Source organism: Lepisosteus oculatus, chromosome 2 (genome assembly GCF_040954835.1).
Source record: "Lepisosteus oculatus isolate fLepOcu1 chromosome 2, fLepOcu1.hap2, whole genome shotgun sequence".
Classification (NCBI taxonomy): Eukaryota; Metazoa; Chordata; class Actinopteri; order Semionotiformes; family Lepisosteidae; genus Lepisosteus; species Lepisosteus oculatus.
This window is the reverse complement of record NC_090697.1, coordinates 7,659,936-7,677,638: the sequence shown is the minus strand read 5'-3', so window position 1 is coordinate 7,677,638 and position 17,703 is coordinate 7,659,936. Positions and strand designations below refer to the sequence as shown.

At 40.9% G+C, this 17,703-nt stretch overlaps 1 protein-coding gene across 7 annotated transcripts in view; it reads right to left on the bottom strand.

Moving 5' to 3' along the window:
• Window positions 1-1,550: 1,550 nt before the first annotated feature.
• The window catches only part of bach2b (BTB and CNC homology 1, basic leucine zipper transcription factor 2b), a 100,516-nt gene continuing 84,363 nt past the window's right edge, over window positions 1,551-17,703 (bottom strand). For all 7 annotated transcript variants that reach the window (XM_069196357.1, XM_015354928.2, XM_015354919.2 and 4 more), the window contains 3 exons: window positions 15,088-16,623; window positions 5,569-5,775; window positions 1,551-3,612 (listed from right to left, as the gene is read on the bottom strand). In XM_069196357.1, coding sequence (XP_069052458.1) covers window positions 3,106-3,612; window positions 5,569-5,775; window positions 15,088-16,623 — 2,250 coding nt within the window. In that variant the 3' untranslated portion in view covers window positions 1,551-3,105. The remainder of the gene's footprint in view (window positions 3,613-5,568; window positions 5,776-15,087; window positions 16,624-17,703) is intronic.

Below are 17,703 nucleotides of genomic sequence, written 5' to 3'. Positions count from 1 at the left end.
GTCGCTGTGACATGAAAGGGATGATCTGTATCGAGTGACGATTTCCGTCTCGGGCCACTGCACCACCATCAGATCTCTTTTTCCCTGGGTGCTGTTCCAAGCAAAGCCATGGAAAATATTTACAAGACAGAAAGTGCTATGCACTCATTGCTACCTAAAGAGCACAAAATAATAACAAAGAAAACGTTACCTATAGCTTATAGTTATTTATCTACGCAGGACAAGAAACCTTCAATGTGTTTGAAAAAAATCACAGCCCACTTGACGTAGATGGAGATACTTCTCAACATATACAGAATGTGCTTTTCATACTAGAAGGTCACCGAAATTGCTTTCCATATGATTGGAACATTAAGTAAGAAAGAACAAAATTATAGGGATGACCTGCACATACTTGTACACCTCCCTAATTCTAGTCTCCCTTTTATTACCTGATGTTGTTTTTTCGAATTTCAATAAAATTCCATATAGCAAAAGCATATGGACTAGCATCTGAAGAAAAAAAAACACAAGAAAAGAGTAACAACTTTACAGACTAGTCACAATAACTAGCTAGCTTTAAATTCGGAAGCTTAATAAAACATCATGTGGATGAGCAGTGGTTCATATAAGTTTAATTGTGGAAGCTTTTCCGCAGTGATTTTACCCGGAGTTTGTGATGGCCAGTTTCACTGCTGTTAGTTGCTGTAAAATGTGAGCAATTGTGGTTTGTTAACCACAGAAATAGTCTCTTAGCTATTGGCTTGCCAAGACGGTACAGTATCGTTCAGTTTTGTGTTCTACCAGTGTTAGTGAAGGACTGCCAGATTATTCCTCAATTCCAACATGAGCTGGAACATTTTGTTTGCCAACACAAATATTCCATATTGATTTATGCATAATGAAGCTTATTTTTAAAATGGCAATGTAAAATTTATAATGGATGCTACCCATTTTTTAATAATGAAATGGTTCATTACAGCATTATCCTCTGTATTTTAGGGTAATGATTTTCAACCATATTTCAAGATTCTTAGTTCTTTGTCAAATTCAACAGTGGGAGAACATACTTCATCCTACAAATGAATAGAAGGCATTCAGCCCCTTCTCCTTGCACTTCAGAATACAAATATTTGAAATTCCCTGTGTTAATATCTTTAAAAACACTTTGTTTGTTGCCTTGTGCAGTACTCATGATCTCCAATTGCTGGTGTTTTGCAGAACACCACTAACCTAACAGTAGTTAAAGAGCTGCAAAAATTTAGTGGACTTAAAAAAGAAATGGAAGCAAATACAGATGACTAAAATGATAAAGGTAACAGGCATTACATTATTCCACAAAACACATATGCATGGGATAGTTATGTTCTCCATAAACTTCACATTGAGGGCAAGTGATCAATATGTGACTGTTTTTAAATGATATTTTCTTGAATTATAATCTAATACCTAGATAGAGGATAAAATATCTAATTTGACTGGGCTTACTTCCTGTTTTATAAATAGAGTTTTTCCGTATGATGTTAAACTAATTCTCATAATGAAAATCACATGACAATGGCAAAAGAACATACTAAAATCAGATTCCAATTTATTTTAAGGAAAAGATAAACGGGATTCATATAGAAGTGTGAGCCTAATATTCTTGACAATAATAAGAATTATCCACGAGAAGCTGGCTTCTACGTGCCAAATTAAGTGCTTTCTTCAAGTGGTTGTGGCTATGATATAACCTCTATGAAGTGCTCATTTGTGTTTTGAGTGCCAGGTGCATTTTGTAAAAAAAAGTGCCATCAACTGACATGAAATGCAAAAGTAAACACGAAAAAAAAAACCACATTAGCTAGAAGATTTAGCATATCCCGAAACACGTTTATCCTGTTGTTTCCAATTATTTCCATATTCTTTCACAAAATCAAAAAGTAACACTGAAAGAAATTCACAAAGGTGAGAAGTGTCCAAAATCTCACCAAAGTTATTTTTTTAAATACTGACTTTTTTTCTTTTAAAACTCTGAAACACAAACCCTATTTAAAACAAAACTGTTCTCACATCTACAGAACTGTTAGCAGGCCCTCATAAAATTCACACCTCACATGACCACTGGGTAATATCCCACAATACCTGTTTGCCGGTCAGTTTGAACACCCAATTAGCATAAAAGAGGCGGTTTTATTTTAAATAAGCCTGACATCCTGAGTGTAGGAATACTTTACTGTATGGAAAACAATAGCCTACTGGCAGAAAACATCTAAGAAATCACAGGAACGTTATACTCCTGGAAAAGGTACCTGATGTAACCCCAGTGTAAATGAAAGTTTAACCTTTACTGTACAATTTTTTCATGATCAAAATCACCATGCTCATGGACACCCTTACAGTGCCACAATTATATACATTAATCTGTCTGCCTAACAAAGATTTTAAATATCTAGAATTAAAAAAGCAGAGAATGATATTGCTGATGTGTGGGGACCCCTAGCAAAGTAACTGATCATCAAACCAATTTTTCTTTATTTTTCGCACTGTAAAAGGCAAAAGAGGAATGTTTAAATACAAACTTCTGTACAATACACATTAAGTGTTCCAGTATAGAAACTCTAAAAATGAGCGATGCAGAAGAAATTTTTGCATATGAACGCATACAGTCTAGCTACTGTATAAAACTCTCAATGTACAGAAACCGTCTTATTTTTTATGAACAATATTGAACATTCAGAAGAATTCCTGAGCTTGAATTGCTGTGACCAGGGCCACTGAGAAACTGAAAGAGAGAGACAGATAAAGAGAACAAAACAGTTGCTGTTAGGTCCATAGAGGTTTTAAATCTGAGATGTCATCTGCCCATTCCTCTTGCGAATGAACTTTAATACATAAAAACAGTGTTCCCACTGTTGTGATCCCTGCTGGGGCAAGGTGTAGCACCATTATGAGGGTTTTAATTCCCCACTTGTTATGGTTAGGAGAGAATACCTGGAGAACGATATTGCTGCTGTTAAGACAACTGTAGTGTCAACCTTTTTAAAAAAATCAACAACAACAAAAAAAGTTCTAAAGAACACTGGCAGATGATGACCCACCCCACAGCCTCTGGGAAGGAGGTGTTTTAAAAAATGCCCACCACTACTAGGTACAGTCTTTCCTGGGCTGTTCGTCAGTTGTACATTTATCAGTCATTTCCTGGCAAAAGTCCACCGTGACTGTCTGGTTACACTGTTCAAACGATGACCCCATGTCAAGGAAAGTGCTGGGGTCATGCTCTCCTATCGTGATTCCCCCTAGACTTTCGGCTCCGTTGCCTGGCAGCCACTGAGCGCCCATCTGAACGGGGCTGGGGTCAGCGCAGCACTGCATGCTGTCCCCGGCACACGGCGACTTGGCGAAGTTTTGTTCCGCCCCAGCTGCTGCAGAGCTGGAGGAAGTGAGGTTGATGCTGGTGTTGGCGGGGGCGGGGGCAGTTTGATCCACAGGCCTGAGGACTGGACAGTACCTGTGCAGAGACTGAACCTGCTCGGGGCTGAGCTGCACATCCCTGCACACCTCCTGGGACAGGCAGGAGAAGTTCTCCCACAGCTCCCCCATGCAGGCCTTCAGCTGGTTCCTCTCCGTCAGCAGTTTCTCCTTTTCACATACCTAGCAAGAACACAGAGCGGCAAGTTTAAAGCAGCTGTAGCTTGGAATACGTAAGACCATTATGCCCTACTTCACATTAAGTAGAGCTTTCTGGGCGGAGCGGTGGCTCTGTGGCTAAGGATCTGCGCCTGTGGCTGGAAAGTTGCCGGTTCAAATCCCACCGCCAGCAGAGGAATCCTACTCTGTTGAGCCCCTGAACAAGGCCCTTAACCCCAACTGCTCCAGGGGCGCTCCAAAAATGGCTGACCTTGTGCTCTGACCCCAAGCTTCTCTCTCCCCATCTGTGTGCCTGTGCCTCTCAAGGAGAGTAAGTTGGGGCATGCGAAAAGACAAATTCCTAATGCAAGAAATGGTACATGGCTAATAAAGTGACCTTATCTGCTCTCTCTAATACTCAGACAGGTATTCTCGAGGGAGAGCTTCACTGAAAACATTCAAATGGCAAGGAAACAAGGGGAGAATTCAGGACCTCTTCTTGTCGGAGTGCTGGATGTGGTTTTTTAATCTAAGGCCAACATACAAAATTAAAGTTGTGCATGGCTGTGCTATCAAGTCGAGATTCGCTGGCATCTGCGACAGCCTCTCGTCCTGTGAATGTGCATTCATTCCCAAACAATGCAACAGATGCACTTGCAGGCATCTGATGAAAACTAGATTGAGTTTCTTGTGGCTTTAAACCTGTGGTTATCTACACTTAAAACTGTGACACAACAACAGCAACAAAACCATTTGAAATCGCATTGACGTTCATTTGGCTTTATTGTAAAGACTCTCGACATTTTGTTCGCTCCTATATGGCGTGGACGGCTTGTCAATGAAGCTAAATATCAAAGGCTGAAAAAAGACACAGGCTTCTGTCCTGTCATGGAAACATCCTGCGTCCCCACGCAAAGCTGCCTCCGCTGATGCTGTGGAAGGAAATCTGTGGGCGTGTGCTGTGGGGGAGATGGGCAGCTCTCAGAATGCCACTCTGGTTACACATGCCGTAGTTAGAACGCGGTTTGGTTGACCTACATAACGCTTTTTCTCCAGAACAGCTAGAACCGGCAAGAACTAGCATCTAATCCCTGCTCACTCCATCAATACAACCATCTGCAGTGCAGGGGGCAAAGGATGATTTCCAAAGGCTGCACTTCAGCAACTTGCTCAGGAGCAGATTGCAGAGAGATGGTCAACGAGTTTCCCACTGCAGACTGTAGAAACATCAAGACAATGACGGCTCTCCCTGTCAGTTAACAGGCAATGTGACACTTCACTATACCACCAAGAAAACCAGGGATCTTCCAGATAAATATCTAAACTATAGCAAAGTGGTTCATTACTAAAGCACACTGCTCAAAATATTATACATAGAAATCCCTCATTTTTGTACTGAGACAGGGTCATTCAGTCCAAGATCCAGAGCAAATATCCTAATAGTCTGAAGAAACTTATGAGTTCAAGTTAAATGACAACAAAAACTAGCAAGAGACAGTCTAGCTTTAGAATAGAAAGTAAACATTAATTTATACATCCATTTTTACTTTATCTAGTCTAAACTAAACATAAAACAACTGTAAATATATAACAATAACCCCGAAACTAATAAAAACAAAATTACATCCTGAGAGCACACAGAGTGACGTCTTTGGTTTAAATAAGATCTCACTATTTCTGTGTAACCTTAAAATGAGCGCTCGTTCAATTTAAAGGTTGACCTGCTGTTGCTGACAGGGGGGTCAGAGGTGAGGGGCAGGGTTTGAGAGACTGTGTTCCAGTAAGCGCATTAAACAACCCCCATTTGAATCAACTGTACGTGACATTTATTTAACCCGTACGAACAGGCAACGAGACCAGTGTATCTCTTCCCGCGTCATTACTTCGGCTTGGCACTGCTCAAGCCCCTCTCCAGCACCCTGCTTTGCTCGGTCCTGTGCACTGACAAGCGTGGTCAGGGCAGGTCTGGAGGGCACGTACCAGCTTGCGAATCTCACACTCCAGGTTCTGAATGCAGTCCAGTTTCCTCTTCCGACAGCGCTGCGCGGCTATTCGGTTCTTACTCCTCCGCCGGACGTCGTGGATGAACTCCAGCTGCTCTGAGGTTAGTTTGTGCATTTTTATCATCATCTGGAAGTCGTTCCTGGGAAGATCTGTGATTTGATCGACAGGGAAAGGAAGCTTGACCTGTAAGGTTGGAAGAAAGGCAGACGAGTTAAGGGAAGCCAATTTTTTTCGGCTGAAATCGCCTACTTCGCTCGGAGATGGACAGGTTTAAAAATGTGTTCTCTGTTCTCAAAGCAAAAAGTAAAACAAAGATTGTTTAATGATTCCCACTTTACAGGTATGTCACGGTGTACACGCTTGCTGTAAGGGTTCAGAATGTTGGATTTGTTTTCAGACGTATGTTTTGTAATAAAACTGTGAGGTCTGGGCCAGGAAAGCCAGACTCAGTTCCTGGACCATCCTAGTACCATCTGTTTTTTTTTTTTTGTTCTAACCTGATCTTTCTGTTATATTTTGGGTCCAATTACTTAATGAACTGCATAAGTGTAATACTTAGAGCTTGGTTCTGAGGTGTTTGATAAATACAGCAGCTGTAGCTTTAAGGTAGTGATCTCTTTGAGGAACACACTGTAAAAGACCTTACGTAACCTTCTGTATATGCCTGACTGAGGAAATGTATGAAGTGACTGTTTTGAGTCATCAGCTATAAAGGACATTAAGTAACATTTTATATACTGTATGTCTGATGTTAATTGAGTACTCAGATTGGAACAATAAAAGGCAGATATTAGGCCCTTCTATAAGAGATTTGGACACTCCTGATCTAGGGACACTTAAGTGATTCATGCAGTAAAAGCTTTATTCCGGGCAGTATTACGAGATGTGGTGCATGAAGCTCGTTGGGGTGAGATTCCCAACTGGCACTGGCAGAATTGGAGAGGGAACCAATGTGAGCCCAGATATAGGCGAGTTCACGTCCTTTTCTCTTTCACACTGAAAACTAAAGTGAACGTTGTTGCAACTACAATTTACCCTAGAGGATGGAGATGGATAGCTACGCTTCTTTATAAAGGGGGTTGAACAGCAAGAGGTGATTTAAAATATCAGTTCTAGATGTATACGTGAATATTATAAATACTCTTTCCATCCTGACATGAAATTACTGTAAATTTCAGTTTTCTCCTGTTATTTTTAATACTGTAAAACAACATTTTATTCTATTGGAATTTGCATACGATGCATTCCTGAAATATGGTGTTCTGATTCTGACTGTAATTTAGGTGATAGAACAAGAATATAGATATTTATTATCTTCACATACGTATATTAGAATAGTTGATATACTGATGATCTAATATGATCTACATGTTGCACCGCTATTTAGCACGTACTTCCAAGCTGAGAGCAGTTATGAGAAATATTTCAAGAGATCGCTAGCAATATTTAGTGCTGCCACAAGATGGCGCCATCATTTTATTTACTGCATACAATGAAAACAGCTGCAAGACGGTGCGACTCAAACTGCTGCATCGAAATTTCACCTACACATCAGTTTAGAAGTGAAGGTGACCCCAGACACTCCTCGTTTCCTTATTTTGTCTTTTTTTTTACAAATAAGAAACTAGCAATGTATCAACACCTGTCTAGAACTGGTACAAAAGAAAACAGCACGACAGATAAAACGAATCTGCATATTGTCACAGGCCACCCTATTTAATATAACATGTCAGCGAATTCACAGGGGGGCAGATCTGCGTATGAGAACAGATCCTGTGCAGGAGAAGGAGATCGGCATTTACCCCACTGGGAAACTGTACCACTGGTGTAGCAGTGACAGCCCAGTTAATCATCATGTAAGATCATTACAATAATAGGAAAGACCAACTTAAAAAGCAAAAATCATACCTAGGTGAGACTTGTTTCTTTACGATCTGTGTAAATGAAGCTGGGTAACCTAGTTTTGGCCTCTTTCTTACTGGCCATGGATAATGGTGCCTTATGTTGCCACTGGTTTGGCCAAGATATTAATTGCCTCCCTGATTTTTAAATCGTCAAAGTTGCCTGCCTCTGTCCCGCATGATCAATGAAGTGTAGCTACAAGAACAGTCCAGAATAGCCCTGAGAGATGTAACAGGGGACTCGGAATGACAGTCAAAGAACTTGTGCGTGAGGTAAAGGTGAGAGACAGCTTGTGAAAAACAGGTTTTAAGAACAACAACACATCTCGGAAGAAAGCATTCTCTTCCCAAACTGCCGTTGTCAAACTGCAACCAGCGTGCGTCATCGCCAGGATATACAGTACTGTACAACAACCCAAGTCCTTAGCTATCAGCAGGGTTAAAATCATTGTGCCAGGAAACATCGTACATAGAAGGGACTGAAAGGGGCCTGGATGTTCTTCATTTGCCTATTTATCCAGCCATGTTGTTTCTGTCAGAATTGAGCACTACCTATGTTTATGGCAGCAAATAGACAAGAACAAGGATTCGCATGAAGGTGGTGAAAAAACAAACTTTAAATACAAAATGGGAAACAATGAGACAGATGACGCTACTTATAAAAAAACCTTGGGTGTTTATGTTGATACATTGCTTACATCTTCCAGACTATGTGAAGAAGAAATAAAAAAGATAACCAAAACGTTGAGCTACACCATGAAACGTGAAGAATTAAAATCAAGGGTTGTGATGTCAAAATTGTACAGTACAGTGCCTCATTTAGAATACCGTGTACATTTTTTGTCACCACGTTAAAAAAAGATATTGCAGTCCGGAGACGAGCAACCAAATGCCTTCAAGGATTTAAAAGAACATCCTCCACTGACAGGCTGACAGAACTGAACTTCCTGAGCCTTGAACAGCGAAGATGACAAAAGGGCTGGAACAAATATTCAAAATCCTCAAAGTCTCTGATACAGTCAGGCCAGCAGATTTTTTCAAAAAGAACCGTGAAACATGATCCAGAGGACACGAGTGGAAACTACAGTATGTGAAAGTGCATTTAAAACAGTTGCCATTACGCAAAGGGTTGTGGGAGTCTGGAACAAGCCACCAAGCCACACAGTTCAAGCCAATATTTCAGACACGTCTGAATGAAATCCTTGGATCAATGAACTGCTACCTGCCAAAATGGGTCAGAAAGACTGGATGACCTCAACTGGTTTGTAACCTTTCTTATGTTCTTAGGAATCATAATTAGAATACCATGAACAGGGAATACTTGGGAAATACATGTCTAGTAGTAAGGTAGATGAGTGGCAATGAGGTATAAATTTATATATTTTATCTGGGTCCTAGCTGGGTAGATAAGACATTTCTCTTGAGAGCAGATGACTTTGGTTCAGCCTCTTCAGTATCTTCAGTGCAAAGCTAAGGACAATAAGCACTACCCTGTGTACCATTGCATTACTTTTCTATCTCATTGTATTCCTCAATGCCCATAATATTTAAAAAAATACATTTTACTATAGGCTGTTTTTTCCAGCTGACATTCTCTAATCCTACATACATTTAGAAAAATGACAGATTTCAAGAAGGATGACATAGGCAAAAAAGGGATCATAAAGAAGGCACGAATTTGCTGCCAATACAACACAAATACACACTAAGTATTAGCTACCAAAAACAGAAGTTCATTTTTGGTTCAGTAATAGATCTCCCTCTCCCATTTTCACTATCAGAAGCAAGCCCCGAGGGCTGTCTTCACTGCCTGCAACTAAATATGTTAAAATTTCATTCTTTCAGTGTAAGCCTGGAGTTAACAAGCTCAGCTGCTTTGCCATTCACAAGGACAGAGCCCAGATCAAAGGTTCTAATTAGTGAAAATCAACTGCAGCCTTTGTTTCAGAATTTACACCTAGATGGAGGTCTGCAGTGCTTTCTATATGATTAATGCCCCCATGCCTGTACGAGGCACACAGTGTGACAGTGTGCAGACAACCTTCAATCTCTGTGACCATGACTCCATGAAGCTCATACAGATAATGCTCAAAGCCTGCACACAGCCAAATAAATCACAGCTCTTTTATTTGTGTTCTTTAACTGTGCAAGTGGAATATAAAGTGAACACAACAGAAGATGCTGCATACTCAACCAAAAACACAAAACCTCACAACCAGAAATCAGAAAAAGCATCATTGAAAATAAAAAATGGATCAAAATGAAATGGATATTTTCTGTGTGTTAAGGGTATCAAGAATTATTATTTGATAAAGCACTTTTCATTGGGAGCCTTTAGCCTTCAAAGAATTGCATAAAACCAAAGCAGAAAAAATAGGGAAAAAAATACAAAGAGTAAACCCAAGTCTTTGAAAAGTTTAAATGTGAATTTTAGGTGAGATATAAAGGATTCCAATAAACCAGATTCTCAGATGTCTTTTTAAAAGGCATTACATAGCCTAACATCACTGGAATAGAAGACTTTCAGCTCTAGTTTACAGTCTCATCTGTAATGCATCATACTGGAAGTCCTTGTGCTAGACTTAGTTACCAAAGAGTCCAAGTTTCTTGAATACTCGTTCATCCTAGAAAGTGGAGTTAATATATCCTGGTGAATGGGCTCATTGCCAGCACTAATGTCTGCAATTCTACATACCACAAAACCTGCAATTCCTTTTTCTGACAGAAATAAGTTAGGTTTTGTCTGGATAGGTTTTCAGGATTATCGTCATATTGAAAACAAACCCACAAACTACAAATCATCTTCCTGGCTGTTTCACTTAGTGCTTTGACTTAGTACTTACTGTATGCAAAAGTCAAAGAAACCTGAGTGTCTCATGTACTGTATTCATGGTCAATCGTGAATGATCGATTAATTCAAAATGTGCCAAAACGTTGAATCAATATCCAGCATCTACAGTATAAACTTTAAATTTCTACATAGAGTGACAGGAGTCTTTCAATGCTCAAAACACCTTCTATTCCTCCTATTTCTGCACAAACAAAACAAGTCCATATCTTTACATTACAGTACCTCATCCACGATTTCTGAAAGATATTACTCAGTCTTTTTATGTGCTATTCCCTACTCAGGCAAAATCCAAGCCAACAAGGTGAAACAATAATATTTTGAAAGCTTATAGATTCAAAGGAAATTACCACATGGTTTGTAAAAATGCTTTTACATTGTGGGTACTATATTCTACATAATTCAGCTGTCTGAGTTGCTATCTTTCCGCAAAGTTTGTCCCCCCTACGATGCCCCGCTACACACATCGCGATTAAATAAAAGGTGATTTGCTGTTTTTACGAAAAAGCAAAAAAAAAGGGAATTTACAGGCCATTAAACACTATCAGGAAGGCTACAGGAAACAGGTTAGATTTGACCTTGTAAAGTTTCTTTTCAGCTGTGAAGAAACTCCTATATATAGCAACCCCACAAGGAAAACTAGTCCAGTAATAAGGTTAGGATGACAAAGTGTGCTTCTAGCAGCAATCATAAATCCCATCCCTCTTGTTGCTTTCTTGATTTTTTTTTATATCGTTTCTGGTCATAATTTTAAAAACAGGTTGTGAAAAAAAAAGAAACGACAGCTTCTGAATAATGATGCAAAACATCTTTCGCAACAGTACAAGCTAAAAATGAAAATGAAACTAACTGGTTGCCTTCTGGTTATGAAATCTAGGTACATGTTCTGCAACCTAATTTTGTAGATTAAACTATAGCTGGGCCAGTAGGACATACAGTAAGCACTATAATATCAAAGGAATAAAATACTGAAGTGCAGTACATTTTTTATTAAGCTTTGTAAAGCAACAAAGCGTACAATACAGTTCTTAGTGCATCAGAGGAAAAACAAGCTGTAGGCCTTTGCATACGTACAGCACATACACAGTGATTTGAGTTTGATGACATGTAATGTTGTTACTGTGAATGTGTTTTGAGTTCTGCTGATTAATGTTACCATGCCTATTTGGTTTGGTTCTTGGAGGCTTTAAAAAACATACACAATACCTATCCCTGTAACTGGCTGACACACTGCAGCTGTGTGGCTCACTGTATTTCTTTCAAACAAAAGAGAGGCAAGGCTTAACCTGTGCAGCTTATTAAGGATGTCAAGGTTTCCTACAATAAATGATGGCAAGTAATAAGAATAATAATTGCTTACACTTATATAGGGCTTTTCTGGACTCTCCACTCTCCACTCATTACGCTTTACAGGTAATGGGGACTCTCCTCCACCACCACCAGTGTGCAGCCCCACCTGGATGATGCAATGGCAGCCATAGTGCGCCAGTACACTAGCCAAACATCAGCTATCAGTGGGGAGGAGAACAGAGTGATGAAGCCAGTTCAGTGATGGGGATTATTAGGAGGCCATAACTGGTAAGGGCCAATGGGAAATTTGGCCAGGACATTGGGATAAACACCCCTACTCTTTTCGAGAAACGCTCCGGGTTTTTTTAAGTACCACAGAGAGTCAGGACCTCAGTTTTATGTCTCCTCTAAAAGATGACACCTTATTTACAGTATAGCGTCCCCATCACTACACTGGGGCATTAGGACCCACACAGATTGCTGGGTGAGCGCACCCTACTGGCCCCAGTAACACCTCTTCCAGCAGCTAACTTAAGTTTTTCCCAGGAGATCTCCTATCCAGATACTGACCACACCTGCCTAGCTTCAGTGGGGTTGCCAGTTGTGAGTTGCAGAGTGATATGGCTGCTGGCTATACAGAAGTGTCAGTCACAAGGACCGCTAACACTTTGAGGAAGACATTCCACTCCTTCTTATACGGTAAAACATCCGAACTAAAGAAGTGTACAAGAAAAATAAACCAGGAGGAGAAACACACCACAGAAACACAGACCCTGAGACGCAGTTACAAACAACAATGTAAAACATAATTTAATGCGGTTTTCAGATTTCAACTGAACTTCTTATGCCTAATAATATTTAGACCACAATTTATCATATCGAGAATAGAGAATGCTTGTAGAGATCGTGAAAGAACGGAACTGGTGTTTCGGGCATTTTATTTCCTGTGTGAGTAACACATTCACTTATAAGTTAATATTCAGCATATTACCAAATAATAACAAACAGCAGATGTTAAAAGAGAATTCATCTTCAAGTAGATGAGGATAAAGCTCATTAAAAGAACACTGTATCACATTACTGTAAGAACAGAAATGGATCTGGGTGTAGAAATTATTCAATCAATTCAATGCTAAGAAAACCAAATCGACCATTCCTTGTTTCTATGCAAATAAAAAAAGATAACCTTGTGCTCTGTGTGCTGGGAGCACTCAACTCATGTCTCAGACCTTTTGGCTCTGAGCCATCTGCTGTTATAGCCCCAGAGAAATTCCATATATGTTGACTCATCATAGGTTTTACCTCAGCATTTTGATTTAGGGATGATGAAAAGAATTCTACATACAATGGACAAGGATGATGTTCATTTTGTCCTGGCAACATCTAAACACAGAATGTACTTTCAGACTGCTGTACTCATGGCGGGTTTATTTTCTAGGCTTGTGCCAGAAATACAGCTACGGCTTTCTTGCCTTGGGCACAGAGCATCAGAAAAACCCTGTGAGACTAGAAGCACCTTGAATAACTTTTGCCTTCTGAGATAAGCCTACAGTTTAACAACTTCCTTCCTTACTGGAATCCATTGTTTTCAGGCTCTCTGGTTTCTATTTTAAAAATGCACTTTCAAAACATTGTTTCTGCTTATAGTTGGCCATAAAAACCTCAGTCCCAGCAAAGCTTATTTTTCTAGTTGACTCTGAAGATGGTCTTGAAAGCAAGAGAGTAGTAATTTGTTGATTGGGGTCTAATGAAAGCACTTTGGCTTGGCACATTTGAGACTAGATTATTTTAATTAAGCATTTCATCTTCTGTTATTAAAAGTCCCATATTAAAATCTGAGACACCGCTATATTCACACAGAAAAAGGTAACCGGCCCAGCAGAAAAATAAGCAGGTTCCCATCCTTCCATTTTCTAACCTTTTTCCCAATCCAGTTGAGACACAGTTTATCGCGGCAATTAACAGGCGCAGGGCAGGATACACCCTGGACGGGACGCCAGTCCATTGCAACACCCACACTCATACCAGGGTCAATTTTCCTAGAAGCCAGTTAACCTACCAGTAAGTCTGGACTGTGGGAAGAAGCCAGAGCACCTGGTGGAAACACATGCAAACATGGGGAGAACAAACAAACTCCACACAGACAGCACCCCAGGAATTGAACCCAGTGCCCCAGCACTGAGAGGCAACAGTGCTAACCACTGCACCTCTGTGCTGCCCAAATTAGGTTCCAAATTAAGAAAATAAAATACATATTAATGATGACCATTATTGCAATGAAATTCTCTGTACAGCAGTATCTATACAGCATACAGACATTACATGACTGACAGCAAACAATAATATGATGTTTACAAATTCTGACTAGGTGTAATTTTAATGCTTATCTGTTTGTGCAGTAAAACGGGATTTACAGACAAATTCTTGCCATAGTTCAAATGAAACCTGTGTTACAATTTTCTCATTTTTCAATTCAGCAGCCAAGAACTGTTCAGAAATGGAGATCACCATGGCAACACACCACTTTCTTTTGCCAGAGAAAATGTAGTTTCCCTCAGATGTATGCTTTAAAGATGACTAGACTGAAAATCCACTTCTTCGTTATGAATAAAACAACACATCGACTTTCTAGAAGGATATCATTTGTTTTTTTCCTAGCCTGCAGTCATTTAAAAAGCTTTTAAGTCATAATTAAGGCTTTAAGATAGTTAGCTCCTAGTAATTAAAATACTATGTCCTACTCAGCTAAGAGGATTTGCAATTAATAATACACATGTTGATGTACAGTTTACATTGGAGCGTTAAAAAACAACATCAGAGTGCAAGTGTTTATACAAGTCCATTTCCAAATTTCCAAAGACAGCTGCGTTGAAAATAAATGAAACATATGACTGTTTCCTGGTATGTGGGCACTATTGTTGCTGCTGATTGATCAGGAGCTGAAAGGTGAGGCAGCAAATTTGGTCAGCTTTAAGTCACTTTTAACGGGTTCCTGAAATGATCAGAAATAATACTGAAAACCTGTCCGTCCCACCTATCACAAATATCAGAAAATTAGTACATTTAAGGTTTTCTATTCCTTTCCCTAAAGCTATTAGAATGTGCATCTGTCCTTCATGGCTGCTCTATGAATGCATTAACAGCCAATGCATGCCAACCGATTCATCCTAATAAAGACTAGTCTGTATTAAAATGTGCAGGCAATGACACTAGTTTCTTCTTCTTTATGGTAATGCTAAACATCTTGATCTGTGTATTCATATCTCTAAAATGTATACTGAGAGGCATTCAAATGCAAACAAATAAGACATGCTGTGTGTTTAATGGCTCTCAGCATATTTTCATTTCACAAGAAAGACTGTGATGTGGCCAAGAGGACCTTATTTTAAAGACATCACAATGCACAGCAGTCACAGACCAAGGGTGGAAGAAACAGCATGAAAGTGTTCTCTTTACCTCAGGCCCTCTTTCCTGGACATGGCACGACTCGCTGTCTCCTTCCGAGAATGACCCCGACTCATCGCTGGAATTGGTGCCGTAGGACTGCTCACATTTAATCTTGGGCCGGACCTGGCTGTACATGGAATCCCCCGCCATCCCCTGGTCTTGTTGATCGACAGTCAGGCACCGTGCTACGTTGGAGCACGGAGAGGAGGAAAACTCAAACTGGGGTAAACTACAGGGGGAGCCCCCACTTCCGTCTTCGGCGTAGGAGTAGGAAGAGCAGGAACTCGAAGTCCTCGTCCTCGTTTCTGAGGGGGGAGAGCGGGGGCACACCTTGATTGGCACGGGGCAGCTGGTGACCGGGCGCGACCGACATGGCAGCATGGGTTCTGAGGGCACCCCGCCGGGGGAGTAGGTCTGGGAGCAGGGGAGGGACTGGCTCGCGCCAGTCCAGAGGCTCTTTGGCATGTGATCCGAGAGGTCTTTTTCCAAAGAGTTCCCCCCAGGATAGGAATGCGCTGGAGTTCCCAGGCGATCGCACGATCCTGAGGAGAAAATGACACTCCTGCGGTCGAGCTCCGACTCCTGTTTGCAGACCCCGTCACACGAGGTGGTCTTTAATGATAATTCCTCAACCTCCTTAGGAGATGCCACAGGCAGCCCCAGCTCCCCAGCGAAAGGCCCATAGTCCTTTTTGTGGTCAACCTGAGTATCTTGGGGGCAGGCCAGTCTGTTGGTATAAAGCTGCTGTGGTGTGTTTGGCAGGCTCACCAGTTCAATGTTCTTACTGATGAGGGACCTCAAACACGTAGGTGACTTGCTTTTAGGTCCGTCCGCAAACATGTAGCTATGCTGCTTCCCATCCATCTCCATCTCCGACACTCCATCTTTCTCTTTCATGTCTTGCTCGTCTCCCGACAGGCACAGGGAGATGGTCTCTTCCTCTGCGCGCGGCTCGTTCTTTATCTGTCCCAGCGTGAGCCTTCCTGGTACGTGGGCACTGCTGTTGCTGCTGGAGCTGCTTTCCTTGAATGTGCTTGGAAAACCTGAGGTACTGGTGTGTGAGGAGCTGTCATTATTGTGCTTGGCACAGGCCCACTGGTATTTCCTGTACTTGGGACAGCGAGGAAGGTCCGAACCCCCTTGTTTTTCAAAGTCCACCCTGCCATCCTGAAAGCCGCCAGGGATGGGCACAGCTAGCCTGTCCTCATCCAGCAGCCTGGATGACTTGTTGAAGTCCAGGGGCTCTGTGCAAACTCTGGCCCTGGGCGACGTGATCTTGGTGGTCTCCGACTGCATGCTCACGTCCTCCCCCTCCGAGTTGTCATCCTCCTGGGACTGGGGGTAGGGAGCCACTTTGCGACAGAGGAGCAGACCATCTTCTTCGCTCAGGAGCTGGGCTTCCAGGAACCGAAAGCAGGAATCCTCCAGGTTGTGCATGCGCAGGAAGTCTGCGCAGCGGATGACCTCCTGGATGTTTTCTCTGCTGAGTAACAGCTTCGCAGTGTACGCAAACTGCAACAATGGGCCAAATCCCCTGGCAGTGACCTGCAAAGAAACACGGACATGGGCAGCATTACCATCAGCAGTGCTATTGTTCTTGAGTTTTCAAGTGTGGTGAGATAACCCGACAGGTCTAATGTCTATAAACAAACACTGTAAAGTATCAGTTAATCTTTCATCAGGTCAGCACCCCACATTCTGTCCCAGAGTAAATACAAACTAGCACAGCAGCTCAGCAGTGTCTGGCTCTGTGTAACCTATTCTCATCATAATAACCCTTTTTAATATCTTTATATTAAGATATAACTTTCGGCTTTTTAATATTGAGTCGCTCCCATTCTTGAATCGAATCACCCGTATTAATTACCCACCGATATTCCTCAACCTCCCGCTGTCTCAATTTTGTTACTAGTTAATATTGTACAGGGCAGGATATCTGAGACTTCTCAGAAAAAGTCATGACAATGCCTACTTGATCCTGACCAGCAATGTCAAGATCTACAATTGTAATTCATGATGGTGAGACCTGAAGGTCTAATATTGAGAATTTCTAAAGGTCTTGACAAAGTACTAAATTATTTTAGTGTTGCAATGAAGAGAAAATGTTATTCATTCCATGTTCCAAAAAATCATCTAACCAAATAAGGTGTCTTTAAAATATGAATTTCTGAAACATACGGGTGTATAAAGTACAAAGAAAAAATGCAAGGAACAACAAGTTTTTAAGGACCAAATATATCTCTGTATTTACTGGTACTTTATTTTAATGTTAAGTTAAACACAATCAAATGAGAATATTTCCCACCATCAGGATAGTAACAGCCTAAGAGGTCGATATCAAAAACCCACTCTGTAAAACTGAATTTTTTTTTTATTTCTCATTTTAATCATTAAAAAACTTATTTCACATGTGGGAACACACTGTATACATCTGTTGCACAAAACTGTAAAGCTGATGTTTTACATTATTGTTTGTTATTGTTATGAATCCAAAAATAAGTAGACCCATGTTGGCATGAAAATTTGTCTAGAGACTCTAGACTGTCGAAATGCAGCTTTAACTAAACTTTTTGTCACGTGAAAGTCAAGAACTGGCAATAAATTAAATTCCATATTTTCCAACTC